This window comes from Mustela putorius, unplaced genomic scaffold (assembly GCF_011764305.1).
Source record: "Mustela putorius furo isolate JIRA1106 unplaced genomic scaffold, ASM1176430v1.1 tig00000129_pilon_pilon_pilon, whole genome shotgun sequence".
In the NCBI taxonomy this organism is placed as follows: Eukaryota; Metazoa; Chordata; class Mammalia; order Carnivora; family Mustelidae; genus Mustela; species Mustela putorius.
In genome coordinates this window covers 38565766-38584326 of record NW_025421290.1, presented here as the reverse complement: position 1 = coordinate 38584326, position 18561 = coordinate 38565766, and the positions used below count along the sequence as shown (strand labels likewise).

The window sequence follows — 18561 nt, the reverse complement described above, 5'->3', positions numbered from 1 at the left end:
CTAATTTATTCCCCTCGGATATGATTCTGTATGGTTCTGTAGTTTTCTTCATATAAATTCTACATATTTCTTATTAGAGTTATTCCTACTTGCTTCATGTCTTTTTTGTTGTTGTTGAGATTGTTGCTATTGTGAATGGACCCCCCCCCTTTTTTTTTTTTCATTCAAAAATGAACCTTTGGAGCGATAGGATCTCTACCAACCCTTTCAGCGGTGAGACTCTATGGTTCCTTGGTTCTATGAGAATATTCTACTCGCACGTCCATTATCCGAACCTGAAGGAAGATGGCAACCGAGAGTCACTAAGCAAAGGGTCGCTCTATCTCGCCTTTGTTCTCCTCTCGGTGGCTACTGCGCAGGCGTAGTCGCTCCAGTGCCGTCCCCGCCTTCCCCGTCGCGGGCCCAGCTCGGTAGCGCCGGCGCACTGGCGCGCTCCGTTTACACGCTCCGGGGCCTGTAGGCGCCGCGAGTTCCGGCTGTCGCCGTCGCCGCCGCAGCTCCTGGAGGTCGGTTGCGACGAGTAACGGCGCCGGGACGAGCCCTGCGCCGCCTTCTCCGATATGTACCCGAATTGGGGCCGGTATGGCGGGAGCAGCCACTATCCGCCGCCGCCGGTCCCGCCGCCGCCACCGCCGGTGGCGCTTCCTGAGGCCTCGCCGGGGCCCGGGTACTCGAGCTCGACGACTCCCGCGGCCCCCTCCTCCTCGGGCTTCATGAGCTTCCGCGAGCAGCACCTGGCGCAGCTCCAGCAGCTGCAGCAGATGCACCAGAAGCAAATGCAGTGCGTGCTCCAGCCCCATCACCTTCCTCCGCCCCCCCTGCCGCCCCCGCCGGTGATGCCGGGGGGCGGCTACGGGGACTGGCAGCCACCGCCGCCACCGATGCCCCCGCCGCCTGGGCCGGCCCTCAGCTATCAGAAGCAGCAGCAGTACAAACACCAGATGCTCCACCACCAACGAGATGGGTCTCCTGGTTTGGTTCCCATGGAGCTGGATTCCCCCCCTGAATCTCCCCCTGTACCGCCGGGATCTTATATGCCCCCTTCTCAGTCTTACATGCCCCCACCTCAGCCGCCACCCTCGTACTACCCCCCGGCCTCGTCTCAGCCCTACCTACCTCCCGCTCAGCCGTCCCCTTCTCAGTCCCCACCTTCCCAATCCTACCTGGCGCCCACCCCTTCTTATTCTTCCTCTTCCTCCTCCTCGCAATCCTATTTGAGCCATTCCCAGTCCTACTTGCCTTCCTCTCAGGCATCTCCTTCCCGCCCCTCCCAGGGCCATTCTAAATCCCAGCTACTAGCTCCACCACCACCGTCCGCCCCTTCTGGGAATAAGACAGCTGTCCAGCAAGAGCCTTTGGAGAGTGGGGCCAAGAACAAGAGTGCTGAACAGCAAGCTGCCCCAGAGCCAGATCCCTCCACAATGACTCCACAGGTAAGAAAGCATCTGCCTGAGCCGCATCTTTCACCTAGAGGGCCCTAAGTGAGCAGGCCTCAGGGCTTTAACCTGTGCTTAGGCTAATTCCAACACAATGAATAGCTAATTTACACTCCAAAGGATTCCTTACGTGTCAAGTCTGACATCTCTGCTTTTCAAGTAGCTAAATGTGGATTATTAAAAGAACAGGGTTTGAGGATGTTTCTGAAAACCACAGAGTAGTGGGGTGGCTGAAGAATTACTTCTCAGACATATCCTTTGGTTCCCTTTGACCCACCTCCTAGATTTTGTTGCTTTTACAAAGAGCACTTTCTTTTAAAATTGTATTTTAACCTCAAATTTCCATTTGAGAGGCAGCATAAAAAAGAAGTTTCCCAAATTCTGTTACTTGAAATGTATACAAACCTTATGACTAGTTAGCTTCTTTAAAAAGTTATTCAGGGGCCACTGATAGCTGTCAGCTTCGCGAATTCCAAATGTTAGCAAATGAGGAATGGAAATCTTATTCTTACCAGGAGTGTCTAATTATGTGTATACGTGGGTATGCGATACATAAGAAGTCTCTTCGCCTTTGACCATTTGGGAGTCTCTTGGTTATTTTAAGGAATGGACCCATTTATTGTCCTTTTCCCAAATCACTTAAAGCAAGCTTTAAGACATAACCATTTTGCTGCAATGCATTGTTACCATTCGCTCCAGAGTAACTGCCTTGGAATTTGGCCAAGGTGAAGAAAAGTTACTGATATATCTTCCTCCATGAGAGAGTCATTTCTATAAACTTCTGTTTTAAGTGATGCTTCCTACAGAGCAGTCACAGATGGACAGGATAGCAGTAACAAATGAATTTCTCCCTTAAGAAAGAAGATAGAACTAAAGTGGAGTAAGTAACTTGTTAATGATTTCTTACAATAGACACTTCTAGCAATTACTAATCTACCTTAGATTCCCTAATGAAAAGAGAGTCTTAGTCTGCAAGCTCAGATTTACATATAAAAGATTTCCAGAAGATAGGGATGTGGTGCTTTAATGGTTTGCCATTAGAAATTAAGAACACAAGTTGTTTTAAGTAAGCAAGATGTTGTGCTTGACACATCAGGAGAAGACACTTGTGATATTGGAGTAAAATAGGAGAATAAGAGATTCTTTGGGCTTACACCATCCCATTAGGTTATTTTCCCCAGATTCCTCTGTTCTAGAGAAGAAATTTCTGTCCCCATTCTCAACCCATTCTGAAATTCCCATTGTTTTTGTTGTCAAAACACTATCGGAGTTAGTCCATGCAAAAGTACAACATCCATTTTCTCCTCTCTACTAGACTTTTTCTGGCCTTCTGAGAGACAAATGAATTGTTTTTGGAGGGTGGGGAGGAGGAATCAGACCCATCTTTAATACAAATACATGAGCATTGGTTTGCTGGTTTTGCTTTTCTGCCTTTACACCCTTGTCTTGAACTTCTTTCAGTGCTTTGCGTATTCATTGCCTGCAATTCTTTGGTGAGAGCCAGAAAAAAAGAGTGGAAGATGAGGCTTGAGAAGTGTAGGGGGCAGACCAAGAAGGGCCTCATAAGCTTGTTTAGGTTTTCTTACCTCTGTCTAGAAATCACCCCAAGTTTCTCAACCCTCTCTCCCTGCCTTAATTGTATTATTTTCAAGGTACATTTCAAATATCAGAGTCTCTGTGAAGCCATCCCTGACTCACCCATCTGCTTGGTTGGTTTTCAGATTTTAAGTCCCTTGCAGACAGGGACCATCTCACTCATCTTTTTATCCTCTGTAGCACCTAGGACAGTGCCTTGCAAACTGTAGACTCTGCATGGAGATTTGTTGAATAAGCTACAAGAGTTGTCATGTTCTAGACTTAGGATACTTTGGCTTATTAGATTACACAGGTTTTCTTCATGCCAGTACTGATCTCTGACAAAGAACCCTTCTGCAAATTTATTATTCTTTGGTTCGTATTTTATTTTTGGAATATGTCATTAGAAATTTTGATGGCGAAAGATCATAAACACACCCAAAAGTAGAGAAAATGATATGGTTTCTTCTTTAAACTCGTCATTCAGATTCAAAAACTGTCAAGATTTTATCATGTTTACTTGACCTGTGCCTTTTTTTTATTGCTGCTGAAATATTTTAAAGCAAATCTTAGATGTCATGTCATGTCATCTCTACATTCTTAGTCATCTTTTTAAAAAATGGACCTTTTCGGAGCGCCTGGGTGGCTCAGCTGTTAAGTGGTTGCCTTTGACTCAGGTCATGATCCCAGGGTCCTGGGATCAAGCCCCACATCGGGCTCCCTGCTCAGTGGGAAGCCTTCTTCTCCCTCTCTCACTCCTTCTGCTTGTGTTCCCTCTCTTGTTGTGTCTCTTTCTGTCAAATAAATAAATAAAATCTTTTTTTTTTTAAATGGACTTTTCCTTAGGTAAATACATTATAACACCTACAAAATGTAACAACAGTTTCTTTGTATCATCTAATACCTGACCCATTCAGACTTCCCCTATTGTCTCATCATACTAATTTAAAAAAATTCCTTGGTGGTATCCATGTTAAAATTCCCCAGTGAACTCAGTCATGCTTTAATGGTTTATTCAGATCAGAATCCAATACAGACATTGTGAAGTAGGATCATTCTTTGTCATGGAAGGCAGTCCTGTGCATTGTAAGATGTTTAGCAGCACCTCTGTCCTGTAACTACTAGATGTTGGTAGCAGCCTACAGTGGGAAATGAAAGTTTCCACACATTGCCAAATATCCCTTGGGGGTTAAAATCACCCTCAGTTAAGAACGCCTCATCTAGATTAGTCTCTCCTATTCTCTTTCTATCCCATGCCATTGAACCTGATGAGAAATCTGTCTCACTTGTTCTGCAGAATGTCCCACATTCTGGATTTGCCTGCTTTCTCTTGGTTTCTTATCATTTGACTTGTCCCACTCCCTTTCACGTTTCTGGTAAACTCTGAAGGCTTAGATTTAAGTTCACATTTCTTTTGGCAAGTGTACTTCATGAGGGTGGTGCTGTGTACTTCATTTGCATCTCATGAAGAGACACACAGTGCTTGGTTGTCCCACTATATTGGAACCAAGATTGATCAGGGGTTAATAGTCTAGTCCCTCCATTATCCTGTCAGTTTTGCCTCTAATGTTCCATCTGGTGATTCATCCGCTGATAGTCTTTGCCTGAGTAAATTAGTTCTTCACTGAAAGTTATTACATGGTGATTTTTTTCTTGCCGTTTCTTCTACATTTACTATATGGAATTCTGTAAAGAAAAACTTTCATGAACTAGAACTATTTTATTGGAAATACAGTTGGTATAGGAAAGGTAGGATAAGTGCTTAATAGTCTTCCATTTAATGTCTAGTTTTCAGGATAAAGCATTGATGATTTAATGCAATGTGTATTTTTGAAGAATTAATTTTTCTATGTGTTTAAGGGACTGGCTAGGTAGAGTGCATATTGGCCTTTTTTTCATAACTTGTGACTTTTTTAATCCTTTTATTCTCAAAATTTAAGCTGTTGACTTGGATTAGAATTTTAGTCACTTATTTTTTTTTTTTTTAAAGATTTTATTTATTTATTTGACAGACACAGTGAGAGAGGGAAAACTAGCAGGGGGAGTTGGAGAGGGAAAAGCAGGCTTCCTGCTGAGCAGGGAGCCCAATGTGGGGCTCGATCCCAGAACTCTGGGATCATGACCTGAGCTGAAGGCAGCTGCTTAACGGATGAGCCACCCAGGTGCTTCAGTCATTTATTTAATATTCATGTATTTATTGAGTAGCAGTTATGTGCCAAGTGCTGTGCTTAGTTTAGTACCAGAGATTAAATAGTGAAGAAAGTAAGACATGGCATTTGCCCTCAATGACTCGTCCCAATGGGAAGAACAAGACATTTAATAAGTAATTAAGAAGAGTACAAGGTGCTGTGGGATTATAAAATACACAGTATCACTAGCCTGTTCCATGAGGAATGGGAAAAGGTCGGGGTTTTTTGTTTTGTTTTGTTTTCTGGTTTTAAGCTCACCATTATATTTGCAGTGTCTTGCTCAGGGTCTAGCATGTAGTAGGTGAGAAACAAATATTTTTTAAGTGATTGAATATGGTTGAGAGCTAACACCTAATTGAAGAGGCCTCCCTTTGAAGTGATATTTAAGTGAAACTTGAAGAACAAGTAGGAATTAACCAGATAGCGTTCAAAGTAAGGCTTACTGAAAGCCCAGGGTAAGGGTGGTAGACAGAAACCAGGTCGGGAGGGCCTATGAGGACTTTCAGGCAGTAGGAAGCCATTGAAGGATTTTGTATAGTTGAATATGACAGATGGGCATTTTTGAAAGCTCATTGTGTTTGCTGTCTGGAGAGTGAAACTGAGAAGAGCAAGGGTGACTTAGAGACAATACTTAAAATAATCCAGGCAAGAGAATAGAGTCTTGGACTTGGATGGTCATACTGGAGATGGAGAGGAGTGGAAAGACTGGAGAACTATTTGTGCGCTAGAATCTAATTGGAGATTGAGTAGTAGTGGAGAGGGAGGTGTCAAGGAGGATTCCTGAGTTTCTGGAGTCGACTACCGGGTAGATAGTGGTCCCATTTACTAATAAAATAGGAAAACCTGGAAGAGGAGGAAGAACAGGTCTGGGAATGATGTGAAAGGGTGAGTGTAGTTTTAGACCTACTGAGTTTGAGGTCCGTGAGCCACATGATTCCAATGGAGATGTTCAATTGAGAGTTAGGTACAGGTCTGGAGTCTAGAAGTGAGATCTTGAGACATGAAAGAGTTGTGAGTCATCAGCATAAAAATGGTATTTGGGGCACAGAAATAGAGGAGGTCTCCTGAGGAGTGTGTGTAGAGTAAGGATAGAGTTTAAAGGACTTTGAGCCTAGTCCCGCAGAATCTCGGTATCCACGGAAACCAACAGAAGAAAGACCAAACGGGTAGGTGGAAAGTCAGGACAGTGCAGTCCCACAGAAGTACAAAGAAGACTGTTTCTAGGAAGAGGGAGTGGTCAGCTGTGTCACTACCACTGAGAGGTCAAGCAAGATAAAGACTGTGAGTTATCTTTTGCATTTACTGACATGTAGATTATTGTTGACCTTGGCAGGAGCAGTTTCATAGTGACTGAAGCCATATTGCATTGATTTGAGGAGTGATGGAAGGTGAGGAAATGGGGATGGTGAGTATAGACAACTCTTTCAAGAAGTTTGACTGAAGGAGAGAGAGAGAGAATGAGGGCAGGAGCTGGAGGAAGAGGTGAAGTAAAGGCGCCTTCTTTTTTCTGATTTTTTTTAGATGGGACTAAGATTATCTGGTGACCTTAATTCCTGGAGTGGAATGTGAACCTCAAAAGTATTAAAAATAAATATGTTTTAAATAAGACTAAAAAATGGAAAACCATTATTTTGCCAGATTTCTCCCCACCCCTTGCTTTAGGATGTAGGACATAGTACATTTAGTGTTACAGGCATTGATAATAACCTGGATAGGAAAGGCAACCTTCTGAAATTATCTCTAAAACATCTCTCTCTCTCTCTTTCTCTCTCCCTCTCTTGTCTCTTCCCTTCCTGCCCCACCTCACACATTCTCTGCTTTATATTTCCCTGGAAAATCATTTAGTACCTAGTTCATTACTGTACTGGTAGCAAGTGGTTAGTAAATGCTTGCTGAATAAATTAGCTTCTTTTTGATAGTGATATTTTTGACAAATAATTCTTACATCCTTTTGAACTCTCTTCGTTCAATCTCTTTTTGAATGTGACATATGCAGTGATTTTCCTCTATCTGTGAACTAGCATCCCATGTAAGATTGAGTTGTCTGATACGATGGGACAGTTAGAAAAAGTGGCTACTAGTTTGGCTTTGGCTTCATTAGTAAGTCCAAGCAGGTTTTATTTCTTTCTAAAATAGAGATAAGTCACATTTCTCTTGGGGTCACTGAGGACATGTCTGAATGATGCTCATCTGTAGAGCTTTAAAAATGTGCTGAAGCCAGGTCCTAGGACTGACTTAGATCTAGTTACTCTGCTTCTTGGGTTCATATGAAATAGAAATTAACCTACAGTGCTACTGTCAGCAAATCAACAAGTACTCGAGCTCCTAATAAGGTTCTTAACCTTAGACTAGGTCTTAGACAAAGATGGGAAGCATTGACAGTTAGGGGGGTACATACAAATTGATCAAGAATCTAGATCTGTACAGTCTTCCATGTCTGTAGCCATTGGCTTCTGGTTTATGAAAGATGGTTTGCATCTTTGTGTATCTTTTAGTGATGCTTTCAAAGCAACTAAAAACAAGGGAAACTTTTAACTTTTACTTGAAAGAGACTAAGTTTATTAATTTTTTTAAGCTGAAAGATAAGCCTGTTGCTTTTTTCATAAAAGAGTGGAAGACATTGAAAATGTTTTAATGGTACATTATTGTCAACTATCATGGTCAGTGTGCTGTGTTTTTTTTTTTTAATGTTCAGTAGGAAAAATAATTATTTTTCTGGAGCTGATGATTATGTACATGGTAATTAAAAACATAATGGTCATTCATGACCCAGACTTCAAGATGTAGGTAGTGAGATGGAATTTATTCCTCTCAATAGTTTGAAGCAAGTTTCAGGTCATAGAAATGAGTGCAAAGGAAGTCTTCAGTTAATCAATAACCCTTTAGTGACATTCTCCTGTGCTCTAGCACTATGCTTAAGCACCAGGTAGGATATAAGAAAAGCATGAGACATCTCTCTCCCAAGAAAATAACATTCTGTGACTGAAAAAACAGATAATAAAACAGTGAATCTAAGCAAAATGAATCCACTCAACACAGGTACCCAAAGTTTATGTAAAAAGTAAAAAATTTAATTTGGGACACAATCTTAAAAAACAAAGCCCCAAATCATAAGGGATAGCTGAGTCTTAGAATGAACAAAGAATAGTGTTGATTTGGTTTCTGTACTATAATTTTTAGTTATAATACCAACACAGTTAATATGGCAGCATTACATGTTGTCTTTATTTTGGTTTTGGATATATTGAAAAAGAAAGTAGAGATTTATTAGTTTTCCTAGGGGCTGTTTTCAGACTTTGATATTCATATTCTCTTTTGCAATTCCTATTATAAAAAATGTTTTGGTTGTTAACTGACAGGACTTCTGCTAGATCCTCAGCTGTCAGTAATGGGTTCCAAAGTTCTCCAACATCACTTTCATAAAATCCTACATCTTTATAATTGTAGTAGAAATACATGCTGTTTTTAATTATGGAAGTATAAAGGGTAGTACATGTGTGAATATTTTAGTGTTATGACAACTCTTTTCTGTATGCAACCTTGTAACCATAGGGAATTATATAATAAGTACTGGCAAAATGAAGATCCTGTAGTTAGGTCTGAGTGGTGAGATTTTTTAATTGATTTTAATTAATTAGTTATTGCTTATTTGTACAGTCTATTCTCCTTATTTTGAGGTATTTGTGTTCCATAAAGTTGCCAAGAACATTGAATTAGTGAATACTAAACCATTGCTCCCAGGGGGAAATACAGGGTTAGGTTCCTGTGAGCCTTTGGTGTCATTTTAATCAACCAGTTAATACATAACCTTGTTTTACATGTGTTCCTGTTTAATGACACCTTATTTAATATACTTTGTTGATTCATTAACATTGAACTCACAGCCAACAGCATAACACATGTCTGAATGAAATTTATCTAACACACAGGTTTTCTGTGTGAAGCACGTCACAGCTTCCTTGCACTTAGGAACACCAGACCGCATACCACACTATGCTTGCAGTCATTTTAAACAGCAAAGTCACCAACAAAAAGCACAGAAATCTGAAAAATGTGGTCCTAAATAGACCATGAAAAGGACACTTATTTACAGTATGAGAGCGAAACAAAAAGGCAGAGCATGGCCTTGTTCTGCCACAGCAGGAAATGTGCAAGTCTGGCAACTCAGAATTTTCAGTGCTCTATTACGCATGTCCACAAATGACACCAGAGTTTCCCAAGTATTGATTTTGGAGTTAGAAATAAACTTTAGCAAGTAGGCATATTTGCAAATATAGATTCCATAAATAATGAGGATCAGCTGTATTTTCTAATTATTTCTGCATTAGATTTGTTACTGTTGTAACGTTTTTCAAGTGGACGCACAAAACAAGCTTCCAGAAAGTTAAATTACAGTATAATTTGGAGAACAAAGCTGAGTCTTTTAAAATAAATAGTATTCTAAAACACAGTATATTCTCATTTATGTGTATATAGTGGGCATACAGCAGGTGTTCAAAAGAGGGACGAGCACAGGAGGAAAGAGAAGGCAAAGAAGAGACAGAACTATTTGGTTGTGTTCATTAATGATGAGACTCCTTGGATAAATCCGCACCAGCCAATGGCAGGTTAAAAATAAGCAGCTGTGAATACTGAAAGGATTTCCTCTGAGCATTTATCAAAAAGACTGCTCTCACTTCCAAAAGTATGTGTGTTAAAAGAGTAGAGAAGTATGTTGAATTAATATATATATGGTGTAACTTGAATGTATATACTTGGGGGAGGAATTGAAAGATCATGTTTACTTATTTGCCTTTCTCAGTCCAGCTTTGCCTTTTCTTACATACAGACATGTGACCACAAATACAAACGCAGGTCTCTGTCAACACCAAGTTGCAAATATATAGGATTTTCAACTAAAATTTTTAAAAATGCCCTCTGTTGTAGGAACAGCAGCAGTATTGGTATCGGCAGCACCTGCTTAGTTTGCAGCAGAGGACAAAAGTGCACTTGCCAGGACACAAAAAAGGTCCCGTCATAGCAAAGGATGCCCCTGAGCCAGTAAAAGAAGAAGTTACAGTACCTGCCGCCAGTCAAGCACCAGAACCCTCTTCGTCCGATGAGCCCCCATTGCCACCACCTAATGAGGAGGTACCGCCTCCTCTCCCACCTGAGGAACCCCAGGTAACCATAAAATTAATTATTTGCTGTTTAAGAAATTGTTTAGCTTTTTCCTGATTCTTTTGTATATACTTTTGTCAAATGAATATATGTTTTTCTGTATGTGTATTTTTTTTTTTTAAACATGCAAAATTCCGATATGGGAAAATTGGATAAATGCCTGATTGGGTTTAGAAAAGGCATTTTTCTGATGGTTGAAGTGAGTGAAGAATTAGACACTCTTCTGTACTGAGGCTCTCTAAGCGCTAAAAGGATGCCCGGGAGCTGTCACACTGGCAGCCAGGGCAGCCATTAGGAGCTGCGGTGTCTGTTGTTCAGCTGCCCCAGCGGCAGGGGAGGCGCTGTCCCTTGCGGGTGGTGGGGACTCTGCACAAGTTGGTTAGCCATTCCGTGCCGTAGTTTCCTCATCTGCAAAATGAGGAAACAGTGGCTATCTTACAGAGCTGTTGAAGCATTCAGTGTGATCATCCTTGTCACTGAACATAACACACGGAGAGATCTCACTTTGGTCCGAAGATATTTGTTCTCCCAAGAGCCTGTGTGGAAACTTTACTGAGCCGTAATGATGACATTGTAATCTCTTAGTTGAAAGTGGCTAATGTGAAAAAGAAAAAGGTCTCTCTCTCTCTCTTTTTTTTTTTATTTGACAGAGATCACAAGTAGGCAGAGAAGCAGGCAGAGAGAGTGGGGGGGAGGCAGGCTCCCCACTGAGCAGAGAGCCTGATTCAGGGCTTGATCCCAGAATCCTGGGATCATGACCCAAGCCCAAGGCAGAGGCTTTAACCCACTGAGCCACCCAGGCACCCCAAAGGTTTCTTATAGAGTGCAAAGGACATAGCTATAAAGCAACTGTTTTGGGGAAATGGTTGCCCTGTTCAGGAACAGTGAGATGATTATTACAGTGAAGACTATGGGATTCATAAAGTCCTTTATATAAGAACTCGTGAGCCACAGTGTAAGCAGAGCCAGGGATTTTATCTAAACACAAAATAACTTTTCTCAGTCAGCCAGAGTTGTAAAGATTCTGAACTGTGTAATACAATACTTAATAAAATATTTGGGTCTTTTGTTAATTTGGTTGCTGTTTTGTTACTTATATAAAAGTGTATTTTCTCTTTTATCTTTTAGTCTGAAGACCCGGAAGAGGACGCTAGGTTAAAACAGCTGCAGGCCGCAGCTGCGCACTGGCAGCAGCACCAGCAGCATCGAGTTGGCTTCCAGTATCAGGGAATAATGCAGAAGCACACTCAGTTACAGCAGATCCTCCAGCAGTACCAGCAGATTATCCAGCAGCCGCCACATATGCAGGCAAGTGCCGCCTCAGCTCGCACGTGGGAAGTTGCCCCAAGTCATGGAGGAGTTGTTATTCTTGAAAGAGATCTAAATGTGAAGGAGAGAAATTAAATTTGATCTTTCCATGGGGGTTCCAAATAGTTACCTGTCACATCACCGGGGATTTGGGAAGTACAGCTTTATAGAAATGCCCTTGGGATGGGGCAGGTGTAGTGCAGACTTCTGGTCATGTCAACCCAGGCAGGTGTTAAAGGACCATTGCTAAGGATTTTAAGAACCAGAGATTCTTATCATGTAGTTTCAAGTTGCCTACAAATCACTTCAGTGACAGACAAGCAAAAAATCCACCAAAAAGATCATAGCAATCACCACAGAAACCTAGAAACAGAGCAAAAGATAACTGCTCTTTTTATATCCAGAAGACACAAACTTGTGTCTGTATGTCTATAGTAATAAATCATTTTTAAAATTCTTAAAGTGATCCATGGTAGTACGAAAAACTTGAAAACAAATATTACTGAGATAGGTATTTGCTTTAGTGTTTAGTTGGTTTCTCCAGCTCTATGATAACTTAGGGAAATGAGTCAAAGGAAGAAAGAATGATCGTCATTAAGGAGATGTAACAAGTTTATCCTTACTAGTCTCCCAAAGTCTTTAGCATTTTAATTAAGACTACAGATGCCCTTGATTCGTTAATATTTTAACTTTAGGGTCAGTTCTCTTACAGGAATGTCTTGAAATAATTGTCACCCTTTGTTCGTAGACCATGTCTGTAGACGTGCAGCTGCGGCATTATGAGATGCAGCAGCAACAGTTTCAACATCTCTACCAAGAATGGGAGCGGGAGTTTCAGCTGTGGGAGGAGCAGCTCCATTCTTATCCTCATAAAGATCAGCTTCAGGAGTATGAGAAGCAGTGGAAAACATGGCAGGGACATATGAAAGCGACTCAGACCTATCTCCAGGAGAAAGTCAATTCCTTTCAGAACATGAAGAACCAGTATATGGGGAACATGTCAATGCCACCTCCTTTCGTTCCGTATTCTCAGATGCCTCCACCTCTACCGACAATGCCCCCTCCGGTATTGCCTCCATCATTGCCACCACCAGTGATGCCCCCTGCCCTGCCTGCTTCGGTGCCACCGCCTGGCATGCCCCCACCTGTGATGCCACCTTCTCTACCAACCTCTGTGCCCCCACCTGGGATGCCTCCATCTCTCTCTTCTGCAGGGCCACCGCCAGTTCTTCCCCCACCTTCCCTCTCCTCTGCAGGGCCACCACCCGTTCTTCCCCCACCGTCCCTCTCCTCAACAGCCCCTCCACCTGTCCTGCCCCTCCCACCATTGTCTTTAGCCACACCTCCTCCAGGATTACCTCCCCCCGGGGTTCCACAAGGGATGCCTCCTCAGTTAGGATCAGCCCCAGTCCCACCAGCCTCCACTTCTCAGAGTTCACAGGTTCCAGAGAAACCTAGACCAGCACTGCTTCCCACTCCTGTGTCTTTTGGTTCAGGCCCGCCCTCAGCCTACCACCCTCCATTGCAATCAGCTGTTAGCCCATCAGAACAAATGAATTCTAAAACTCTGAGCAAGTCTACTCTGCCATATAGTTCATTCTCATCTGAGCAAGGACTTGGGGAGTCTTCAGCTGCTCCATCTCAGCCAATCACTGGAGTCAAGGATATGCCAGTGAGGTCAGGTGGACTGCTTCCAGATCCTCCTAGAAGCAGTTACTTGGAAGGCCCAAGAGGCCCAAGGTAGGTCTGCTTTTGTTTGGTTGGTTGGTTTGGTTTGGCTTTTTTGTTGATTTAGGCTGAGTAGGCCTTGATGGTATAAAAACTTTATTTATACGATTTTTATATTCTTTTTGTACTTTTATATACATTCCTGGTTTACAGTTAATAATGTTAGTATTGTTCACTTCTTAGATGTGACATAATAAAATCTAGAAGTAGTAACATGCCCCCATTTCTTTGATGTCACTGCTTTTATCCTACATGTAGAGATCATAGTCCAGAATGAATGTCCCGTTTTAGGGTAGTGCCTCTCAATTTCTTGATGACTTTTTAGCTTCAGAAGTAGTATTTATTAAGTTTTATCTTTTTTTTTTTCTTAATTTCACAATTAACTGAATCAGTAAATTCTCTTTGTTAGATAATATGCCTGCTGTTGGCGATAAAGATGAATAAGCCAATATTCGAATGAAATAGGCAACAAAATTTAGAATAAGAGTAAATAGGACTTTCATCCATTTGTTTAGCAAATATTGATTCCTGCTCTGTGCTTATAGCAATGAGTATAACAGAGCGGACAAAATCCCCGCCCCCATGGAGCTTATTTCTTGTATATCTCCCTCAATTTGGGAGATGTTTTCCTTTTGTCTGAACCACATTTTTATTTAGAAAAGCACACAGAAATTTACTAGTAGTCTTAAATTTTTTTGTTTTTGTTTTTTGTTTGTTTTTGCTTTGCATTTTAAAAGGTGTTAAATTCATTTTTCAAGTTTGTAAAAGTATATTCCCCCCTGCAGGTTGACCTAAATGTTAATTTTTCTGTAGAGAAACCTTACCAATCACATTTTTTTCCCAATTGGAAATTGTGATAGAAATACGTACTCCTTATACTAAATATAGATGGTACAAAAAAATAATCTAAAAAGTGAAATTCACCTAATTCCACAATCTAGAGATAATAATTAAAAATATATATGCCATCAAAAACGGGATCATACTGAGCATTTTGTCTTGTAAACTTTTTCTACTCATCAGTACATTGGTTAGTTTTCCATCTCAGTGTCAGTGTTATCTATATTATTTTAATTTAACCTGAATTTTGACTTTTGGAAACAAAATATATCTTTTATTTGTTCCCCAAATTTATAACTCAAAACAACATGGCACAAAACTCCACCATCGAATAAGGTGTTGACAGTTCTCTAGAAAACTTATTATTTCTTGCACTGAACCTAAATGTGTTGCTGTAACCTCTACCTGTTGATTCTAGATCTGCCTCTGTGGTTAACACATAATTAACATGAATTCCTCTGGGTGCCAGAAGCCTTGCCAGAGGCTTTACGTGCATTATATTATCTCGTAGAGTCTTCTCAGCAGCCTGTGAACAAGGCAGGCTATACCCTGTGTTTACCCGTTAGAGACTGGGCTTGAGAGGTTTGAGTAACTTGCTCAGCATCATATAACTGGGAGAGTAGAGCCTGAGTCCACACCCAGTGGGAGCAGAGTCCAGGGGGCTCCCAGAGCAAAAGCACTAGTTAACTGCTGTATTTAATGCCATGATTCAGTGATATTCAGACTGTCAGTGATTACAAGTACATTTTGTAGTCTTGATTTACTTGGTATGTGTAACTTTTTTATTAGAATTCCCACTTATCTCTTAGATTAAGCATTGCCTTTTGGATCTGGTGATGAATTTGCTGTCAAAAAAGTGCATTATTCTTAACACCTTAAGAAACAGAGATTTCCTGCTTCCTTTTTTCCCTATCATATTAATGTTTTCTGTCTTTTGCCCACCAAATCTTGTTGTAAATTTAGGACCTATTTTAGGTTTTCTTCTTACCATAAGGTACAGCTAATAATTTCACTTCTAGGCAGATCTTAGCAATTATGTAGCACAATATCCCGTTCATAGCAGTTGATATTTATGTTGCATTTTAGGTTGTCTTCCTGGGTCTTGCACATATTATTTTATTATTTCTCTCTGATCTCATGAAGTAAACATACAAGGGAAGTTAAGATTTGGAGAGATTCTAAATAAATTGCCCCAGATGATGTTGCTAGTAAATGATTGAGATGGAATTAGAATCCAAGGCCTTCTGATCCCCCCCCCAACCTTTTTTAAAGATTTATTTATTTATTTATTTATTTAGAGGGAGAGAGAATGAGCCTATGCCTGTGGTGTGGGGTTGTGTATAGAAGGAGAGGGAGGGAGGGTCCCAAGCAGACTCTGTACTGAGCGTGGAGTCCAGTGTGGGGCTCAACCTCACGACCCTGAGATCATAACCTGAGCCAAAACCAAGTCAGACACTCAACCAACTGTACCACCCAGGTACCCCGATCCACTTTTGAGTTCATTTTATTTCCTGTGGCAAGTAGTTGATGGCCTCTTCTTAAACATTGGCACTGTGATAAGGAATACCAGCATAATAAGGTATTGACAATTTTCTGGAAAGTTGTGCCTAAATGTGTTGCTGTCACTTCTGCCTGTTGACTCTAGATCTGGCTCTGTGGTACAACAGATAATTATCCTATCCCTGTCTCTAGCATGTCCCTGTGGTTCTTTAAACACCGCCCTCCTGTCTCTCCCAGCGGGCCTTACCTGCTCTTCTCTGCCACCGCAGAAACTCCGATTCTTCTTTTCTTTTCACACTGACATTGTGTCTGGCCTCCTCCTGCTACGTTGCTCCCTGTCTCGAGGAGGGTCTTGAATTTGCCAGTCTCCTTCACAATGAGCACTTACTTCAGATGCAGGGAACCGAAGAGCCTGTTACCAGCTTTATTATAAATAACGTACTTGTGTAGCTGAACAAAACATCTGTTTGGCTTCCCTGGTCTTTTTCACATTAGCCATTACTAGGGCAAGCCTCTCTCATCCCGAACTTGGATAGTTGTTTTTTTGTTTTTAAAGATTTTATTTATTTATTTGACAGAGAGAAATCACAAGTAGATGGAGAGGCAGGCAGAGAGAGAGAGAGAGAAGGAAGCAGGCTCCCTGCTGAGCAGAGAGCCCGATGCGGGACTCGATCCCAGGACCCTGAGATCATGACCTGAGCCGAAGGCAGTGGCTTAACCCACTGAGCCACCCAGGCGCCCCTGGATAGTTGTTTTTGTTTTGTTTTTCTCTTTTTCTAAGACTTTATTTTACATTTCATCTAGTTAGGTTTGGGCCAACTTTCTGGTCTGCTGCAATCTTAATAAATGTTGATTATATTGCTTTTAGATGTTCCTCTCCAGCTTTTTCACGTGCAACTTTGATAAGGATGGCTTTTTGGTGTTTGAATTGGATCTTGCTCACATTATCTACCCTGTTTCTAAAACCTTTCCCCAATCTAGCTTATGTCATTTCCATTTCTCTTATCCTTCTAGTTCTTTTGCTCACTTAGCTCATATCGCGTTTAATCTGTGACTATTGCCTAGGCATGATTCTTTTTCCTCCTGTGTACCTAGGTTAAAAAAAGAAAAAATCAGTGGGAAGCTGGTAAGTGAATGAAAGAGACTGAGGTAGGAACAATCCACACTGTCAAGGAAACCTGTGAAAGCTGGGTAGAGAAACAAGAATGGAGAACACAGATAACTAACTTACCAATAACACACTATCAAAATAAAGTAATGTAAATTACTTTGAGTTTTTGCAAAATCCAGATTTACGCTGCTTTCTAAAAACTGAAGGTTTCCAAGAAGTCCAGTGGTAGAACTGCGTCATGTGTAAATTCCATACTGGAGCATCTGGGGCAGCTGTTTTGAAGTTGTGTGTATGTATGTGTATCATTTGATTCATCAGGTCTTCTAGAAGACTACCACTGCTCTAAAACTGTTAGGTCAGTGGATATTGGTTTCCCAGAACCCTTTATTTTTCAGTCATAAAATTTATTTATTAAAGGGTAACATACAGAGATATGCACAATCCTGAGTGCATAACTTAGTGAATTTTCACAAAGTAAACACAACTCGTGTTATCACTACTGGGATAAAGACATGAAGATAACTAGTGTCTTGAGTAGTATCCTCATGCCCCTTCCCGTTTTCCTTCGCCCCAAAGATAACCACTAGACCAACTTTTTATATCACACATTAGTTTTGCCCATTTTTGAAGTTTTATAAATGGAATTCTACTATGTGTACTCTTTTTGAGTCTGGCCTCTTTCATTTGACATTATGTTATTGTGAGATTCATCCCTGGTGTGTTCATTCCCTTTTCTCTACAGTATTTTGTTTTGTGACTATACCACAATCTGTTTATCTAGTCTAATAGTGATGATCATTTAAGCTTTTGGTTATTACAAAAAGCACTGCTTTGTGTCTTTTGGTGCTATATGTGTCCCTTTAGGGGTGTGTGTGTGTGTGTGTGTGTGTATTTTGTTTAGAAATGTACCAGCGATTGGAATTGCTTCATTAGGGGGTAGGTATGGTTCTGCTTGGATAGATATTGTCAGACAGTTTTCTGAAATGATTGTGTCCATGTACATTCTCACCAGCGGGTTTTTTGCATCCTCATCAACACTTGGTATTGTTAAATTTTTATATCTTAGCAATCTTGGTGGACATCTAGTGGTGTTGTGGCATGGCTTTAATTTGTATTTCCCTGATTACAAATGAGGTTAACTTGTCTTTCCATTTGATTATTGTTAAGTTGAATTTCCTCTCTTATGAAGTGCTGATTGAGGTCTTTTCCCAGTTTTTCTATTGGGTTATGTATTTTTCTTACTGATTTGTAGGGATTCCTTATGTATGCTAGATATAACCCTGTGTCTAGATTGTCTCAACTGTTTCTCACTCTATAGCCCTTTGTCTTTCTCATCCTCACTGTACTGAAAAAGTGTCATATTGATCCAGCAGACCCTTTTGACATTTTAAAGGAATTTTACAAATAACTTACAGAAGTAACAATAAAGGGATAGTGAAAAACAACTTATAGGAATTTTTATAAATATTTTACAAGTGCAGAGCTCTGCCTCAAGTAAATTTTGTCACATAAACATAAACATAAAAGATGAAATAATCCTGTCACACATTCTCCTGGCAAAGCAAAACGGTCCAGGTTCTTGGCACAGAGTATTATGTGATGATATCCTTCCAGTTTAATGACTAAGCGGATGACAGTACATTTCCTTTCTGTCCTTAGAAATCTATTGTTCACTCATCGAATCTTGAGTTTGAGAATATTAATCTAGGGTACT

The 18561-nt window shown here is 40.9% G+C and overlaps 1 protein-coding gene across 4 annotated transcripts in view; it reads left to right on the top strand.

The window, feature by feature from the left end:
* The first annotated feature begins 378 nt into the window (after positions 1-378).
* Positions 379-18561, top strand: part of YLPM1 (YLP motif containing 1) — a 77594-nt gene continuing 59411 nt past the window's right edge. For 2 of the 4 annotated variants that reach the window (XR_006604395.1, XM_045072297.1), the window contains exons 1-4: positions 379-1433; positions 10127-10363; positions 11489-11668; positions 12417-13408. Coding sequence is in view for 3 of the 4 variants with exons in the window: in XM_045072297.1 (XP_044928232.1) it covers positions 561-1433; positions 10127-10363; positions 11489-11668; positions 12417-13408 (2282 nt within the window). In the remaining variant the exon portion in view is untranslated. The remainder of the gene's footprint in view (positions 1434-10126; positions 10364-11488; positions 11669-12416; positions 13409-18561) is intronic. The other 2 variants (XM_004739259.3, XM_004739258.3) reach the window with 1 other exon arrangement.